This window comes from Oreochromis niloticus, linkage group LG15 (genome assembly GCF_001858045.2).
Source record: "Oreochromis niloticus isolate F11D_XX linkage group LG15, O_niloticus_UMD_NMBU, whole genome shotgun sequence".
Lineage (NCBI taxonomy): Eukaryota > Metazoa > Chordata > Actinopteri > Cichliformes > Cichlidae > Oreochromis > Oreochromis niloticus.
The window spans coordinates 9,579,245-9,592,230 of NC_031980.2; the positions used below are offsets into that span (position 1 = coordinate 9,579,245).

At 38.9% G+C, this 12,986-nt stretch overlaps 2 protein-coding genes and 1 pseudogene across 2 annotated transcripts; 1 reads left to right on the plus strand and 2 right to left on the minus strand.

The window, feature by feature from the left end:
- Nucleotides 1-3,127: 3,127 nt before the first annotated feature.
- Nucleotides 3,128-8,446, minus strand: LOC100710593 (histidine triad nucleotide-binding protein 3). Its single transcript, XM_003449919.5, has 5 exons — nucleotides 6,549-8,446; nucleotides 6,325-6,442; nucleotides 5,114-5,183; nucleotides 4,868-4,994; nucleotides 3,128-4,521 (listed from the first exon to the last, which is right to left on the minus strand). The coding sequence occupies exons 1-5, from the start codon at nucleotides 6,633-6,635 to the stop codon at nucleotides 4,474-4,476; spliced, it is 450 nt and encodes a 149-aa protein (XP_003449967.1). The 5' UTR covers nucleotides 6,636-8,446; the 3' UTR covers nucleotides 3,128-4,473.
- LOC106098565 (cilia- and flagella-associated protein 45-like) lies at nucleotides 7,368-9,521 on the plus strand (annotated as a pseudogene).
- A 150-nt stretch (nucleotides 9,522-9,671) lies between these two features.
- On the minus strand, nucleotides 9,672-12,449 carry LOC100694075 (histidine triad nucleotide-binding protein 3). Its single transcript, XM_003449860.5, has 5 exons — nucleotides 12,280-12,449; nucleotides 10,943-11,060; nucleotides 10,672-10,741; nucleotides 9,963-10,089; nucleotides 9,672-9,802 (listed from the first exon to the last, which is right to left on the minus strand). Exons 1-5 carry the CDS (start codon nucleotides 12,388-12,390, stop codon nucleotides 9,692-9,694), a joined length of 537 nt encoding a protein of 178 aa, XP_003449908.1. The 5' UTR covers nucleotides 12,391-12,449; the 3' UTR covers nucleotides 9,672-9,691.
- Nucleotides 12,450-12,986: the final 537 nt, after the last annotated feature.

The following is a 12,986-nucleotide window of genomic DNA, read 5'->3' on the forward strand; positions in this document are numbered from 1 at the left end:
CCGCCAAATCACTAAACATGTTTAAGTGAACCTGACAAAATGAATTAGGCTAAAAGATATAAAAAAGAAACACATCATGCCACAATCTAAAGAAAATAAAGAATGAAAATCGAAGTCATTGACATCATCAGCCTGGGACTGGGTACAAAACAATTTATACATGTTTGGGAACCACATTGAAAGCATAAAAAGAACATCATACCAAAAGACAAACATGGTGGTGGTAGTGTGAAGGTTTTTGCTGCTTCAGGATCTGGACAACTTGTCGTAATTGATGGAACCATGAATTGTGCTCTCTAGCAGAAAATTCTGAAGGAGAATGTCTGGCCTTATGACTTCTTCAGTCTCAGGTGACTGCAGGTTTACCCAACCTCATAAACAGTACATTTGCATAATGACTGATATCCCACAAATACTGAAGAAGTCACTTGGATGAGTGAAAAAATGTTTTCTTCCACTGAAAATGCAATGTCCAGATGAATAGAATAGATTTTGAGGGATTTTCTTACCTGGGTGATTAAGCATGCATCAAAACATGTAACAAATATGCAGAAAAAAAGAAAAGAAAAGAAAAGAAAAGAAAAAAGAAAAGAAAAGAAAAGCAAAGAAACGAGGAAGGGATCTTTTTTTTTCACAGCACTATACCAGTATATTTAAAAACCCCACTCAGCAGCTCAACCTGGCCTGTTAGACTTGCTCTGATTTAACAGAAGATTATTATTATTATTGCAAGAAATTTATTAACAATGAAGTCCTTTTTTAAATATAAGGATCCTGATTTACGATATTACAGTACTCTCAAGTTAATGTTGATAAGCCCTGGATCCATTGCTGGACAGACAGAACCAGACTGCTATTTTACAAATGAAATTCTGTTGGCCCCTAAAATAACTTTAGTGAAGCTCTTTCCTTTCTTTTGAGGCTGTATGTCACTCAAGGAACAAAAAGAAAATATTAAATTGTTTTGTAGACTTTCTATTTAAAGCACCTGCAAATGTGTGTTGTGGATCAAAACCTATGCAAGACAGGGTTCAGTTGACCAGATTACGTTGCAAAGAAGTAACTAGATGACTTTGTTGGAACCATTTTAATCTAATTAATAATGTAGTGCTGATAGTGTAATTACAATAATGTTCTTTCAAAAATACCTAAAACTACGGGAGATGATTAGGGCCACTGGAAAAATAAAAGTGGGGATGTCTTTTTTAATTGCAGAATTCTGAAATTAAAGTCATTCAAGTCAGATTTCAGATTTTTTCAGAATTCTGCATCCATTAAACTATTTTTTTAACACATCACAGACTAACTATCCTGCATTATAAGCTATTATATTATGTCAGCTCACTCATGCAGGATTTTAACACACCAGGAAGCTGTGTTGTTGTAGGTTTTTTTTGTAAGTCACATAAAAACAAAAGCATTTGGTCTGAGAAATGATGTCACTTGGTATGAATGATGCATGAGAGTCCCTTCCTGACTCTGACATGAGCTGCTGATGACAGATGTTGTAGGTTTGGGCGCTTTCTTTATTGTTATAGTAAATTTAAGATGGCATGGAGACCTTAAATAGAGTTTCTTTTTTTACTTTCCTGTATTTCTCAGTAGAGACACACAAAACATATACACAATTCCTGTATAACATTTTTAATGGTAATATGAATACAGTTAGGTCCATAAGTATATTTATACTGATACATTTTTTTGTAATTTGGCCTCTGTATATGACCACAGTGGATATTCAGGCAGACTTCAGGCACTCTCTAACTGCAAAGGATTAGCAAAATGTTCAATTTCAAATAAAGTTAATGTATCCAGTTATTTTTGAGCCTCTGAAAATGAAGGACTATGCATAAAAAAAATTCTGTAATTCCGAAACAGTTAAAACAATGTTTTTGCAAAACCCCTTTAATTAAAACTGCAAGTCTGTACTTCACTCACATCCTGAGTGATTTAAAATTAACTGTGGTGGTGGCAAAAATCACACACAAAAAAAGTTTAATTGTCCAAAAACTTATGGCTCTAACTGTTTCCATATTCCCATTAAAATATTATTTATGAAATTGTTTTGTGTTGTCTTTATATGTTGCTGGTGAGAAATGTAGGAAACTAAAGACCAAGGAAATCTATTCAAGGTCTTCATGACATCATAAATCGTGCCCCTAGCTGTAAATGCATACGTAAATGCATATCTGTGTGTATTACAGTATCGATATGTTCAAAGAGGAACAAATTCCATGAAGCATGCATTATATAACATCTTTCTCAAACTACATCACTGTTGAATCATATAACACATTCAGTAGCCAGCACAATAAGGTAGTTGAGCTCAGGAACCCAATACTCCTTACATCATGTCTTCTCTTACATCAGTCCTTTGATGGAAAGTTACAGTCCCTACATGTATTCAATAGATGTGCCAACACTATCATAATATAAACCAAGGAACACACGAGAAATGTATGTGAGAAACAATGACGACGATACACAATAATACACAGTAAAAATGACTCATAGCAGTTAAAAGTTTGGAGATACGAGAGACATACAAGGGACTGTTGCAGAGCTCTGAATTCTGCAAGTGCTCCTGTTCCTCCTCACCAGCAGATAGTTTCGACTCTTAGACACTGCTGAATATTTGCCTCAGAGCCATGTCAGTGTCCTGTGTGAACAGTTTTGAAAATGCATGGACTGAAGTGACTCACCGGTTTACAGGAATGGATGAAAAAGCCCTTGGCAAATGATGTCATGCTAACACTTTTTTATGTTTCCTACTTTATCATTTTAAATAAGTAAAAAACAGGCTGTGAGTCACCATATGAGGCCCGTTGATGCACGTGGACCCTCTATATAATCTGCCATTGTGAGAGTTCCTATTGCATTACTGACATCAAGTGGCTCAAAGAAAGAACTGATCCGGTTAGAAAAAGTCTGAGCCGCTGTGTGTTCTGACTTATTCTGTTAATGAATTATATTTTTGAGTTAGCGATATAATGTATTAATAAACAAAATAGTAGCTAAACTGAAACTGTTTGCCTTCATTTTTCAGTTTGGATTCTTGTGTTGCTTAGATAATTCTTGTAATGCTTTTTGTGTTGTTAGATGCTTAGCGTTCCTTTCTGCTTCTCTGTTCACTGAGTTTTTTTTTGTTTGTTTCCATATTTAGTTCAGCTATTTGTTATTTTCCTGTTTTAATATGAAAGTTGTCTTCTGTTCCTGCTTTGAGTTTTACTTCCTGTCTAGTTTGCACCTGTGTATCTTTTCCCCCAGCTGTTTCCAGTTCCTTTATTAATCCTATGTGTATAAATAGTCCTGTGCTTTCCCTGAGTTTTTCTCATAATATCTGCACATCTTTCCCTGTGCCTCCTGTATTTTGGACTTGGCATACAGCCTGATACAGGTTTATATAACCCTGCATTTTGGTCTGTGACAAAAAGTTTGTGATGTGCACCACAAATGAAACAGATGAATAGTCATGAGGATTACTCTCTGGGGATAATGTCCTCTCCACATCAAAAGGAGTCACTTGAGGTGAATCAGGCAACCTGCTAGAACGTCTCCTAGATGCCTCCTAGGTACAGTGTTTCTGGCATGTATTACTGGGAGGAGGACCAGGACTTGCTGGAGAAATTGTATCTCTTTGCTGGCTTTGGAAAAACTTGATGTACCCCAGGATGAGCTGGAAGAGGTGGCTGGGGAGGGCTTCTCTGCTTGGACTGGTGCCCCGACCACCTGAACCCGGATGTGTGGGAGAAAAATGAATGAATGAATGGATGGGGTCTCTGTCATGGAAAGCTGTCAAGTGCTTCCGGCTCATCTAGTGTGGCAGAATGTCCAACCACATTGCTGGAGTCATGCAGTTAGCATTGCTAAAATCCTGTTAAAACACTCATGAAACCATTTATATTGGCATGCTCAGCTCTTCCAAAAAAGATCCAATCAATAACTGGCTTTCTACTGTGATTTATCAAAACTAAAGTGTTAGTTCACTGAATTCTTTTCAGTGAAAGACAGATGTGTTACTGAGTGGTCCAGTTTACAGATTTGAAGAGGAACTAACCAACAAACCCTTCATATTCTGCTAATTAACATGATCGTGAAAGCACTAATGGAAAGTTGAGCAGTAACAACAGTATAGGATACTGAAGGGCTGCATGTGTTGTTTGTAATAGGAGAGATTTGGAAGAGCAACTTTTAAGACAGAAATGATTATTTGAAGTCTTTCAAGATTTTTTTAAATTCATAGTCATGATTTCTATACCATTTATAAAAATGAAAAAAACAGAAGTAAAAAAATTTAATACAAAGAACTCTTCTCCACAACCAAGTCAGCATGCGGCATGGAGGAAAATATTCAAACGTATTAGCACCAGAATGCCAAACAGGCTGGAGAAGTCATGTAAAGTGCACTCAGTGCGATGGATGCTAATTAAATAACCTGTAAGCAGCAAACAAGGTTGCTAAACCTGCATCTGTTCATTTCACTTTGCCGTGAGTCTTCAGCTGTGAAAGCACTTTGTCTACCTGCAACAGAGCAAAACTGGAAGTTAAGAGTATTCACATGTTGTAAATTCACTCATTTTAAAAGCTCTTCACTTTAAAAGAAGGTAACATTTAAAGGTGTATACAACACACATAAAAGACTTAACATGGGAGAGAAGATGTGGCTCATTTCTCATTTTGACATCAGAGAATGGCGTCAGTGATAATCTCCAATAATCTCTGATCTGATTTTTATTGAATTTAAAGCATAGACCGTGATAACAAATGAGAAACAAATGTTACCATGCCATATGTCGGTCTAGCAATATTAAAAATAACCAGTTACAACTTTAATTATTTTCCTTGGCTCACTCCAGCCCTGACTTACTGTAATAAACCAGTAAGACTGCTGCCCGTAGCGAAGCTGTGACTTCAAGTTCATCTTGCTGGCTGGAGCCAGAGGGTGGAGGTGGAGGTGGGGAACTGACGAGAATGGAGGGAGATGAAAGCCCAGCCTACAAAATAAAATTTAAAAAAAGATATTACAACATGAAAAAAAAAACCTGTTTCATTTTAAAGCATAATAAAATTCTAAGTGGTAAAGAGTCGCAGCTCATCACAGGGATTGTTTTACCTGACGTCATCGAGGCTGCAGACTTTGTTCTTCTCCAGTATACGTCTTCCCATTTGTTCCATCCGCTCCACTGTCAACAAATAAAACTTATCGGCGATGTGCGATCATAAAGTCAAGTTGTACATATACTCCCTGGCCACTTTATTAAGGACACCTGAACATTAACACAAATGTCTAATCAGCCAATCACATAGCAGCAGCTCAGTGTATATAGACATGGCTGAGATGACCGGCTCAAACAGAGCGTTAGAATGAGGAAGAAAGGTGACTGACGTGACATTGAATGTGGCATGGTTGCTGCTACCAAACGGGCTGTTGTAGGCATTTCAAAAACTGCTGATCTACTGGGATTTTTTTTTCCCCCACAAAACTATCTCTAGAGTTTACAAAGAATGGTCTAAAAATTAGAAAATATTTAGTGAGTAGCAGTTCTCTGAGTGAAAATGGCTTGTTGATGACGGAGGTCAGAGGAGAATGGCCAGACTGCTCAAGCTGCTAGGAAGGCAACGATAACTCAAATCAACATGCGTTGCAATCAAGGTATGCAGAAGAGCATCTCTGAAAGCACAAGCCTAAAAAACTGGTTTGTGAGTTTGCTGTGTTCAAATGGCCTCCACAGTCACCAGATCTCAGTTCAGTAGAGCTCATTTAGCATGTAGTGGAACTGGAAATTTGTATCATGGATGTGGAGCTGATCTCTGAAGACACAATTAATCATTTCATGGTCATGGTGCCGCTTTTAAATCTGTCTTTACTGACACAAACTACAAACCTAAGCTCACTGAGGTCATACTGGTGACTCAACAAAACAATTTACTCATTAAGTCATTACCTGAATTTACAATAAACTATTATTATAATAGTTTGTACTGATTAACCAGATGGCTGCTCCTCCCTCTGCAATGTTCTGCTGGCGGTTTTCTTCTTCCTTTCCACTGTCGCCAAGTACTTGCTCATAGGGGGTCATCTACGTGCTATAAGACCTTACAATATGAAGCGTCTTGAGGCGACTGTTGTGATTTGGTGCTATATAAATAATCAGTTGCTCGGAAACATGTTGCTTTAAAAATAAAAGGGTGGGGTGCGTTTTGTGTAATCAATCATAACTACCGACTCATATTTTCCCATTGACCAAGACTTGTCAGCAGAAGTTGCTACCAGGAAAAACAAACAAACAAGCAAACAGACTGATTAAGTTCATGTTTCCTCACCTAGAGGTATGTTGTCCATCTTAAGGGTTTTACAGTTGCTGATATGCATCCTGGGAATAACCAGGTAGTGATGGGTGGCTCCAGGCTTCATGTCACGAAAGCAAACCAGCTCATCGTCCTGTACACATACACACACGCACACAGACAGACAGGAATTTCCAGTGGCTAACTTTTTTTTCTCCTTAAACATGAATTAATGTTGTTGTTGTTGTTCTTTTACTCACGCTCAGCAGGATCTCTGTGTCAGTTTTGTTGTTTGCTATTTGACAGAACCTACAGTCATCAATCCCAGAAGCCTCCAGCGTCCCCATTCCTGAGTTTTAAAGCGTCTTTTATACAGAGCGCAGTAAACGCTGTAATATAATTTCTGGGTGTGCCCAGAGACAAAGGCAGGACAATCGGCCGAAGACAGAGCTAGTCGAGCCCAGAGTGCACCGTCAAATTATTTGTCTTAGAAAAAAAAAGAAAAAGATTCTTTTCTTAATTTTACGAGAGTTGAACAGGTTCAGTCTGAACCCCAACTCAGAGATGTACACACATGCGCAATGTGTCCCTTTAATTAAAATCTGAACCATGAAATAACCAACAGAAATCTTTCATTTGTTGATAATGGAGTGTTTGTTGAACTTCATGACAAAATATATAAAAATATATCACATTTTAATCTGCATATATGAGTTTTAATTTGTATCACATTTGCTACATAGGCCATACTTTTGCAGTTTAGTCATTAAAAATGTGTCATGCAATTTATATCATTTTTTGAGGGTAAAAAAAAAGTCACGCTGATGATGTAGAAGTCTCAAAAACTCACAAAACACGTTTCAAATACGATACGCTTGACTTTAAAGGAGTAAGAGGATGCCTAACGTTTGCCCTTCTGTCACCATAAGGGTCTGGAGACTGAAAGGAAGCTCGACGAGCTGAGGAAACAGCACAGGGTCGAGTAAAGAGAGCACCTTTTTTTTTCTTCACCGAATGCTTTAAATATTCTTAAAATAACTCCAAGGATGGGAGGACGTCAAATTATGTACTTTATCTGATCCAAAAAGGAGGTCATTAGGAGCACTGTCACTGTGTGTGTGTGTGTGTTACATTTCAGAGGAAGAGCGCAACTTTTAGAACAAATTCAGAAACATCTAGAGGAAAAGGAAAATGAGAGAAAGATGAGAGAGCAAGAGAAACAGCAAATAAAGGAGAACCACGAGAAGATGGAAAAGGATGACCTCAAGGTGCACACACTTAAACGCACTAACGCAAACACAGTGCAGTGTACAGGAGTCAGTTTCATCTCTGACCGGCTGCTTTGTTCCAGGCTAAAGAGAAGAATAGGATGGAGCAGCAGCGTATGCAGGAGATCATGCACATCAATGCTGAGACCCTCCGAGCCAAGCAGCAGAGGATGAAGGAGGAGAAGCTGGCTGACATTAAAGCCATGGAATACATCAAAAAGAAACAGGTCAGCTGGAAAAGCAACTGAACTCTGTAGATCGGCCACAGATGTTTGTTCTCTGCTGATATTTTATTGTTTGTGCAGGCGAGGGACGCGGAACGTGAAGCAGAGCAAAAGCGGATAAGGAAAGAGAAGGAGATGGAAATTGCTAAGCTGAGGGCCCAGCGAGAAAAAAATCAAAACTATAAGGCAGAGCAGGTCAGAAATTGCTTTAACTTTATTACAGGTGGATTAATATGACTTTTAACTGTTCTCAGCCACTTGTGCTGGTCTTTCTGCGGATTTCAAAAAGGATGAACTCTGTGCCCTGCGGCATCAAGAAGAGTTACAAAAAAAATGGAGGGAGAAAAACAGAGAGCAGGCCGCGAGGAAAGCACAGCAGGAGGCGATGCTGGGGGCTGCTCGGCTGGAGCAAGTTCAGAGCAAACTACCAGACAGTGCAGGCCACCAGGAAGAAGGAAGAGTTTGATCGGGTGCTGAAGTAAGAAAGTACATTTGATTAATTTTGGGGGGCTTTTGTTTGTGTTTTAAAATGAATTTCCCACCTCAGTGCGCATTTTATGGATGTTTTTGCATGAAATTGCTATTTTTCCTCCACACAGGGCGCAACAGGAAGCAGAGGCCAAAGAAAAGGAGCAGCAGGAGAGGCAGCGTCAGAAAGTGCTGCGGCACGCTGAGGCCGTCAGGCAGCAGGTGAATGAGCGCAAGCAGTTTGCCAAAGCTGAGCGTAGAGAGAGGTTCAGGGAGGCTGACAAACTGCTGGAGGAAGCCCAGCAGCGACAGATACGCCTGAATGAGATAAAGGAAAAGAAACTCAAGGAGCTCAGGTAAGCATGAGCAGGTTACTGTAGTAATATTCAGGCATGACTGTCATATATCAGGTTTACTGGATATACTGAATAAACCTAATGAGCATGTCTGTGTGCAGGGTTACAGGGCTTGGTGAAAAATACTGTTGTGAAGTGGAGAGAAAGGCCCAGAAGACTCATTTTGTATAGCTCCATAATTGAAACAGTAGTTTCATTTACTACTCTCAGTTAAAATATCTAAGATTAAAGTCGTATATTTCACTCTCAGAGGTGTATGATCATTGGTCTATGCCCTCCAACTCTGGCTCACTGATACAGTTTGTAGGTTTTATTTTTGTGTAATATCTGCATTTGAGTCGTGTCCTGTTACTTCAGTTGGAGGTTTTGGGGATGGGGGGACGTTTGCATGATGGGTGTACAGCCGACACATCTGCATCAACTGTGTGACGCTATCGTGTCAATATGAACCAAGATCTGTGATGTTTCCAGCAACTTGATGAATCTATATTTTATCTATACACACATATCTGCCAGTGAGGATTACCAGGATTATGAGATTGTACTAAAATAACTAACATTAGAAAGTCACAACACTGGCCTTAAAACTTAATTACCTTAATTATTAGTTTATTAAAGGGTTCTCCATGAATGATTTTTTTTTATTTAAAAAACTGTTTATTTTTTAATATCATTACAAACAAGCAGACACACATCCAATACAGAGGCAACAGTATCTCCACACATTTTTCTTCTTCATTTTTCTTCTTTACAGTGACTGTCAGTAACAGAAAACTCTCAATAATGTTATTTAAATAAATAATTTTATTTTAAAAAATACTTTTATCTTATGATAAAAGTACAGTTCATTTCCCACGTGCATTCATTTAAAAACAACACTGTTACAGTGCACGAGTACAAAACACTGTAGATAAAATCTGACCGTTAATTTTCTATATTGCACTGGCCCATGCAGAGGTCAGCCACTGCTAATGAATATTAAAGTGGTAAATATCACTCTAAACAAGTACAAAGGCATTTCAAAAGTGTCTTCATTCTGCCTCAGCGATTCTTCTGAGATTTTTTTTGTTTGTTTCCCTGCTGTGATCTAAAGTCCAGTCTGAGCACAACTGATGCACTGAAATAACTTGCAGTTCTCTAAATAATGATACTGGAGTGGTGGGGAGATACTTTTAAGACGCTTGCGTAAAACTTCTTCCTGCAAAGAGGAAATTATGAGTTTATCAGTTCAAATGTGAAGTAAACAGTGACTGCATGGAAACCGCTGCAGTGGTTTAGTTATTGTAGTGTAAGAGAACTGATAAAGAAAATCAAAGAAAAAAAACAGAATGAGGAAAGAAGTCGCCTGCAGTACTCACAGTAACAAAACGGTTGGTCTCTGGGATGAACTTATACAACATGTACTTTGAGATCTGGCTGGCGGGGGCGAGCACGTGGAGGTGGAGGTGACCTACTGAAATGAAGGGCAGCTGGTGGAACCCCAGCCTGTGGAGAAAACCACATCAGCACTGAAATTCAGCCGCCCAGAGCAGGGATGAAACGCTTACAAACAACAGAGCAAATACACCCCCCACTCCATGTTAAACTATAATTATATAGATTACATTAGCACGAAGATTACTCATGCAGTTACTTAAAGCAAAAGATTCATCCACCCTCCCTTTAATATCATTTTTTAAGATACACTGTAGCTTTTTAAATTTAATGTTAAAAGTAAAATTTTTACTGTGTTTTGGCATGGGGCAGCTACACTGCACCCAGCAGAGACTGCAGGATTTTACTTCACGTTCGTATTCAAAACTACGGCCAATTTTGGATCGCTGTTTAACCTCACATGAGCGTGAACGTGAATGATCGTCCGTCTCTGTGCTTTAGCCCTGTGACAGACTCGAGACATGTCTAGTGGGTGGATGTATGCATGGATGAATGCACGGATGGATGGATGAAAAATGGGTGTCCACTGTAAATGATTCCTAAATGCCCATGAGAGAACTTCAGTTTGCAGACTTTGCCTTTTTACTAGTATGAATATTTTTTCCAGTACTTCCAAGAATCGTCTCCACCAACCTTATATCCGTCATGTCAGTAATCCCTTGGTCGTGGAGCACATCTTTCCCCAGTTTAGCCATTCTTTCAACTATTGGAGACATGATTTCTTATGGGTTATGTGATATAGTTTTGTTAATCTTAAATAGCTGGAAAAATAAGAGTATCAGAAGTCTATAGTACCAGCAGTAATAGTCTAGTTTAAAGTATTTAAAGGAAAATTTGCAACAGTAGTGACGACAGGATAGCCACAGTATTAGGAGATAGTATGGTAAGTTGACAGAGGACTGACCTAAATCAATGTGTCCTTTGTGCAGTGAGAGGCAGCTGAGTATGTGCTGTCTGGGAATAACCAGGTAGTGGTGAGGCGCACATGGGAAAATGTCGCTGAAACACACCAGGTCTTTAGTCTGTAGTCGGGGGCAGAAAAATGAAAGAGTCATTCAAGCTGTGAATGCAGTGCTATCAAGACTCAGTACAGTCTATTTCCCTGGTGGATCAGAAAGTACTGTGTCGAAGCACTCTTCCTAATGGAGGCGGTAGCGCTATTCCAGCTGTGCACATAAAAGAACCAGGACACCCCGTGTCTTGGTTGGACGACCAACCAAGACACAGAAAACTCCCACTCTGCACAGTACATCAAAAGGCAGCAGTGGGACTCATTATTAAAATATACAGCATTACTATTATTGTTATTATTTTACTCACTTTTTCTGAGTAGATACATTATTACACATACCTGATGAATGTCAGACTGACTGAAACACTGAGGCTTAAATGTATTTGCAGTAAGCGAGGCAGCGTGTGGGAATTATATTTAAATTGTCGTAGAACTTTTCCACCTGTCGCCCATTCGGGTGTGCGGAGACTTTGAACTATTAATTTAGCTGCACATTGATGAAGAGAAATCAACCACTTAAAACCAGCCTTAAAACCTTTTGATGCTTGGCTACTCTTTGTGCCTCTGCATTGTTGGCTATGAATTCTTCGATTTTATTTAATTCCTTGTGTGGAGTCCCCAAGTGTCTTGAAAGGTGCATATAAATAATAAATGTATTATCATTACTTAAGATGTAACCAGTCCTCAACCAAATAAGAAATCATGCATGGACCTGTGCCTGCGTAGGGACCCTTTAACGTTTTGGTGATTTGCAGGTGTTAAAGCATCTGGATTTAAACAAAGTGCATTTTTAGATTTACACACCTTAGAGTGGACCTGTTGTGCTTTTCTTTATTTTCTGTCACATGACTGGTTTTTACCTGTCTGGTCTGGTGGGTGCTCACATTACAAACAGCCAAAAGAGCTCAGACTGCTCTAAATGCCCTGTTTCATACAGTTTTATTTGTTTTGGCTCAGAGTTGCAAAACAGCTCTCAGTAAAAGTTCTCCAAATCGTGAAATGCCGACCCTGCGGTTTCCCTGCTGTAGTCTGTTTCTTCTATTAAAATAGCTGATTTGCCATACGCTTTAAACTTCATCAGCTGTCAATGCTAAAATCTCCAACTAACTATGTGTTTTTTAAGAGTATATAAAAATCTCATATCCGGAACTTCCGGGTACAGTTTCCTCCTATAACACCTGTATCACTCTACATGGGATTAAAAAAACAAAAAACAAAAAGCATCTCACCTCTTTTATTATCTTTGTGTTTTCGTCTTTTTTGTTCGCTATTAAACAGAAGATACACGTTTCAACATCATTTTCATCTGAGTTTGACCAGCTGGTCGCAGTGTCCTCCATGTTGCCTGAAGACGGTCTCTCTGTTGCGTTTCCTGAACACCTCCCGAAGATCTTCTATGATGCGCAGAGAGGTTACTCAACGCTTTTCTGAGAACTCTGCCCTCCTCCACATCGTGGAAATGAAGGCAGTCAGGCAGGCACTACTATCGTCACTGATTTCTACAGCTGATTCAAGTCTGATTCACAAGGTCCCTATTCGATTTTATTCCATTTTGAGTCAGTCAGAAATATTATAATTATGTCCGTTTATCTTGGATATGTACTGTCGAAAGAAACCTCTTAACCTTGTAAATTAAGAATATTTCATTCCAAATTATTTGACGATTTCTCTGCAGTTGGCCTACAAACTCAGTGTAAACTGTGTATAAAAAAAAATGAAGCTGCCACTTCATCAGATGTATAAGCATCACAGAAGATGCCTTTGTGTCAAAGTAACAGGATAAAACAGAAAAACATTGAGATTTTGCTGGCCTGGCTTTTTATAGTAGAGAACACCCTTAAAAATATTCTGCAGTAGATCAAAAACTTAAAGCCAGAAATCCACATATGAACATTACCTGATGTTGCTGCAGTGAAGCAGTGTTATTATCCATCCA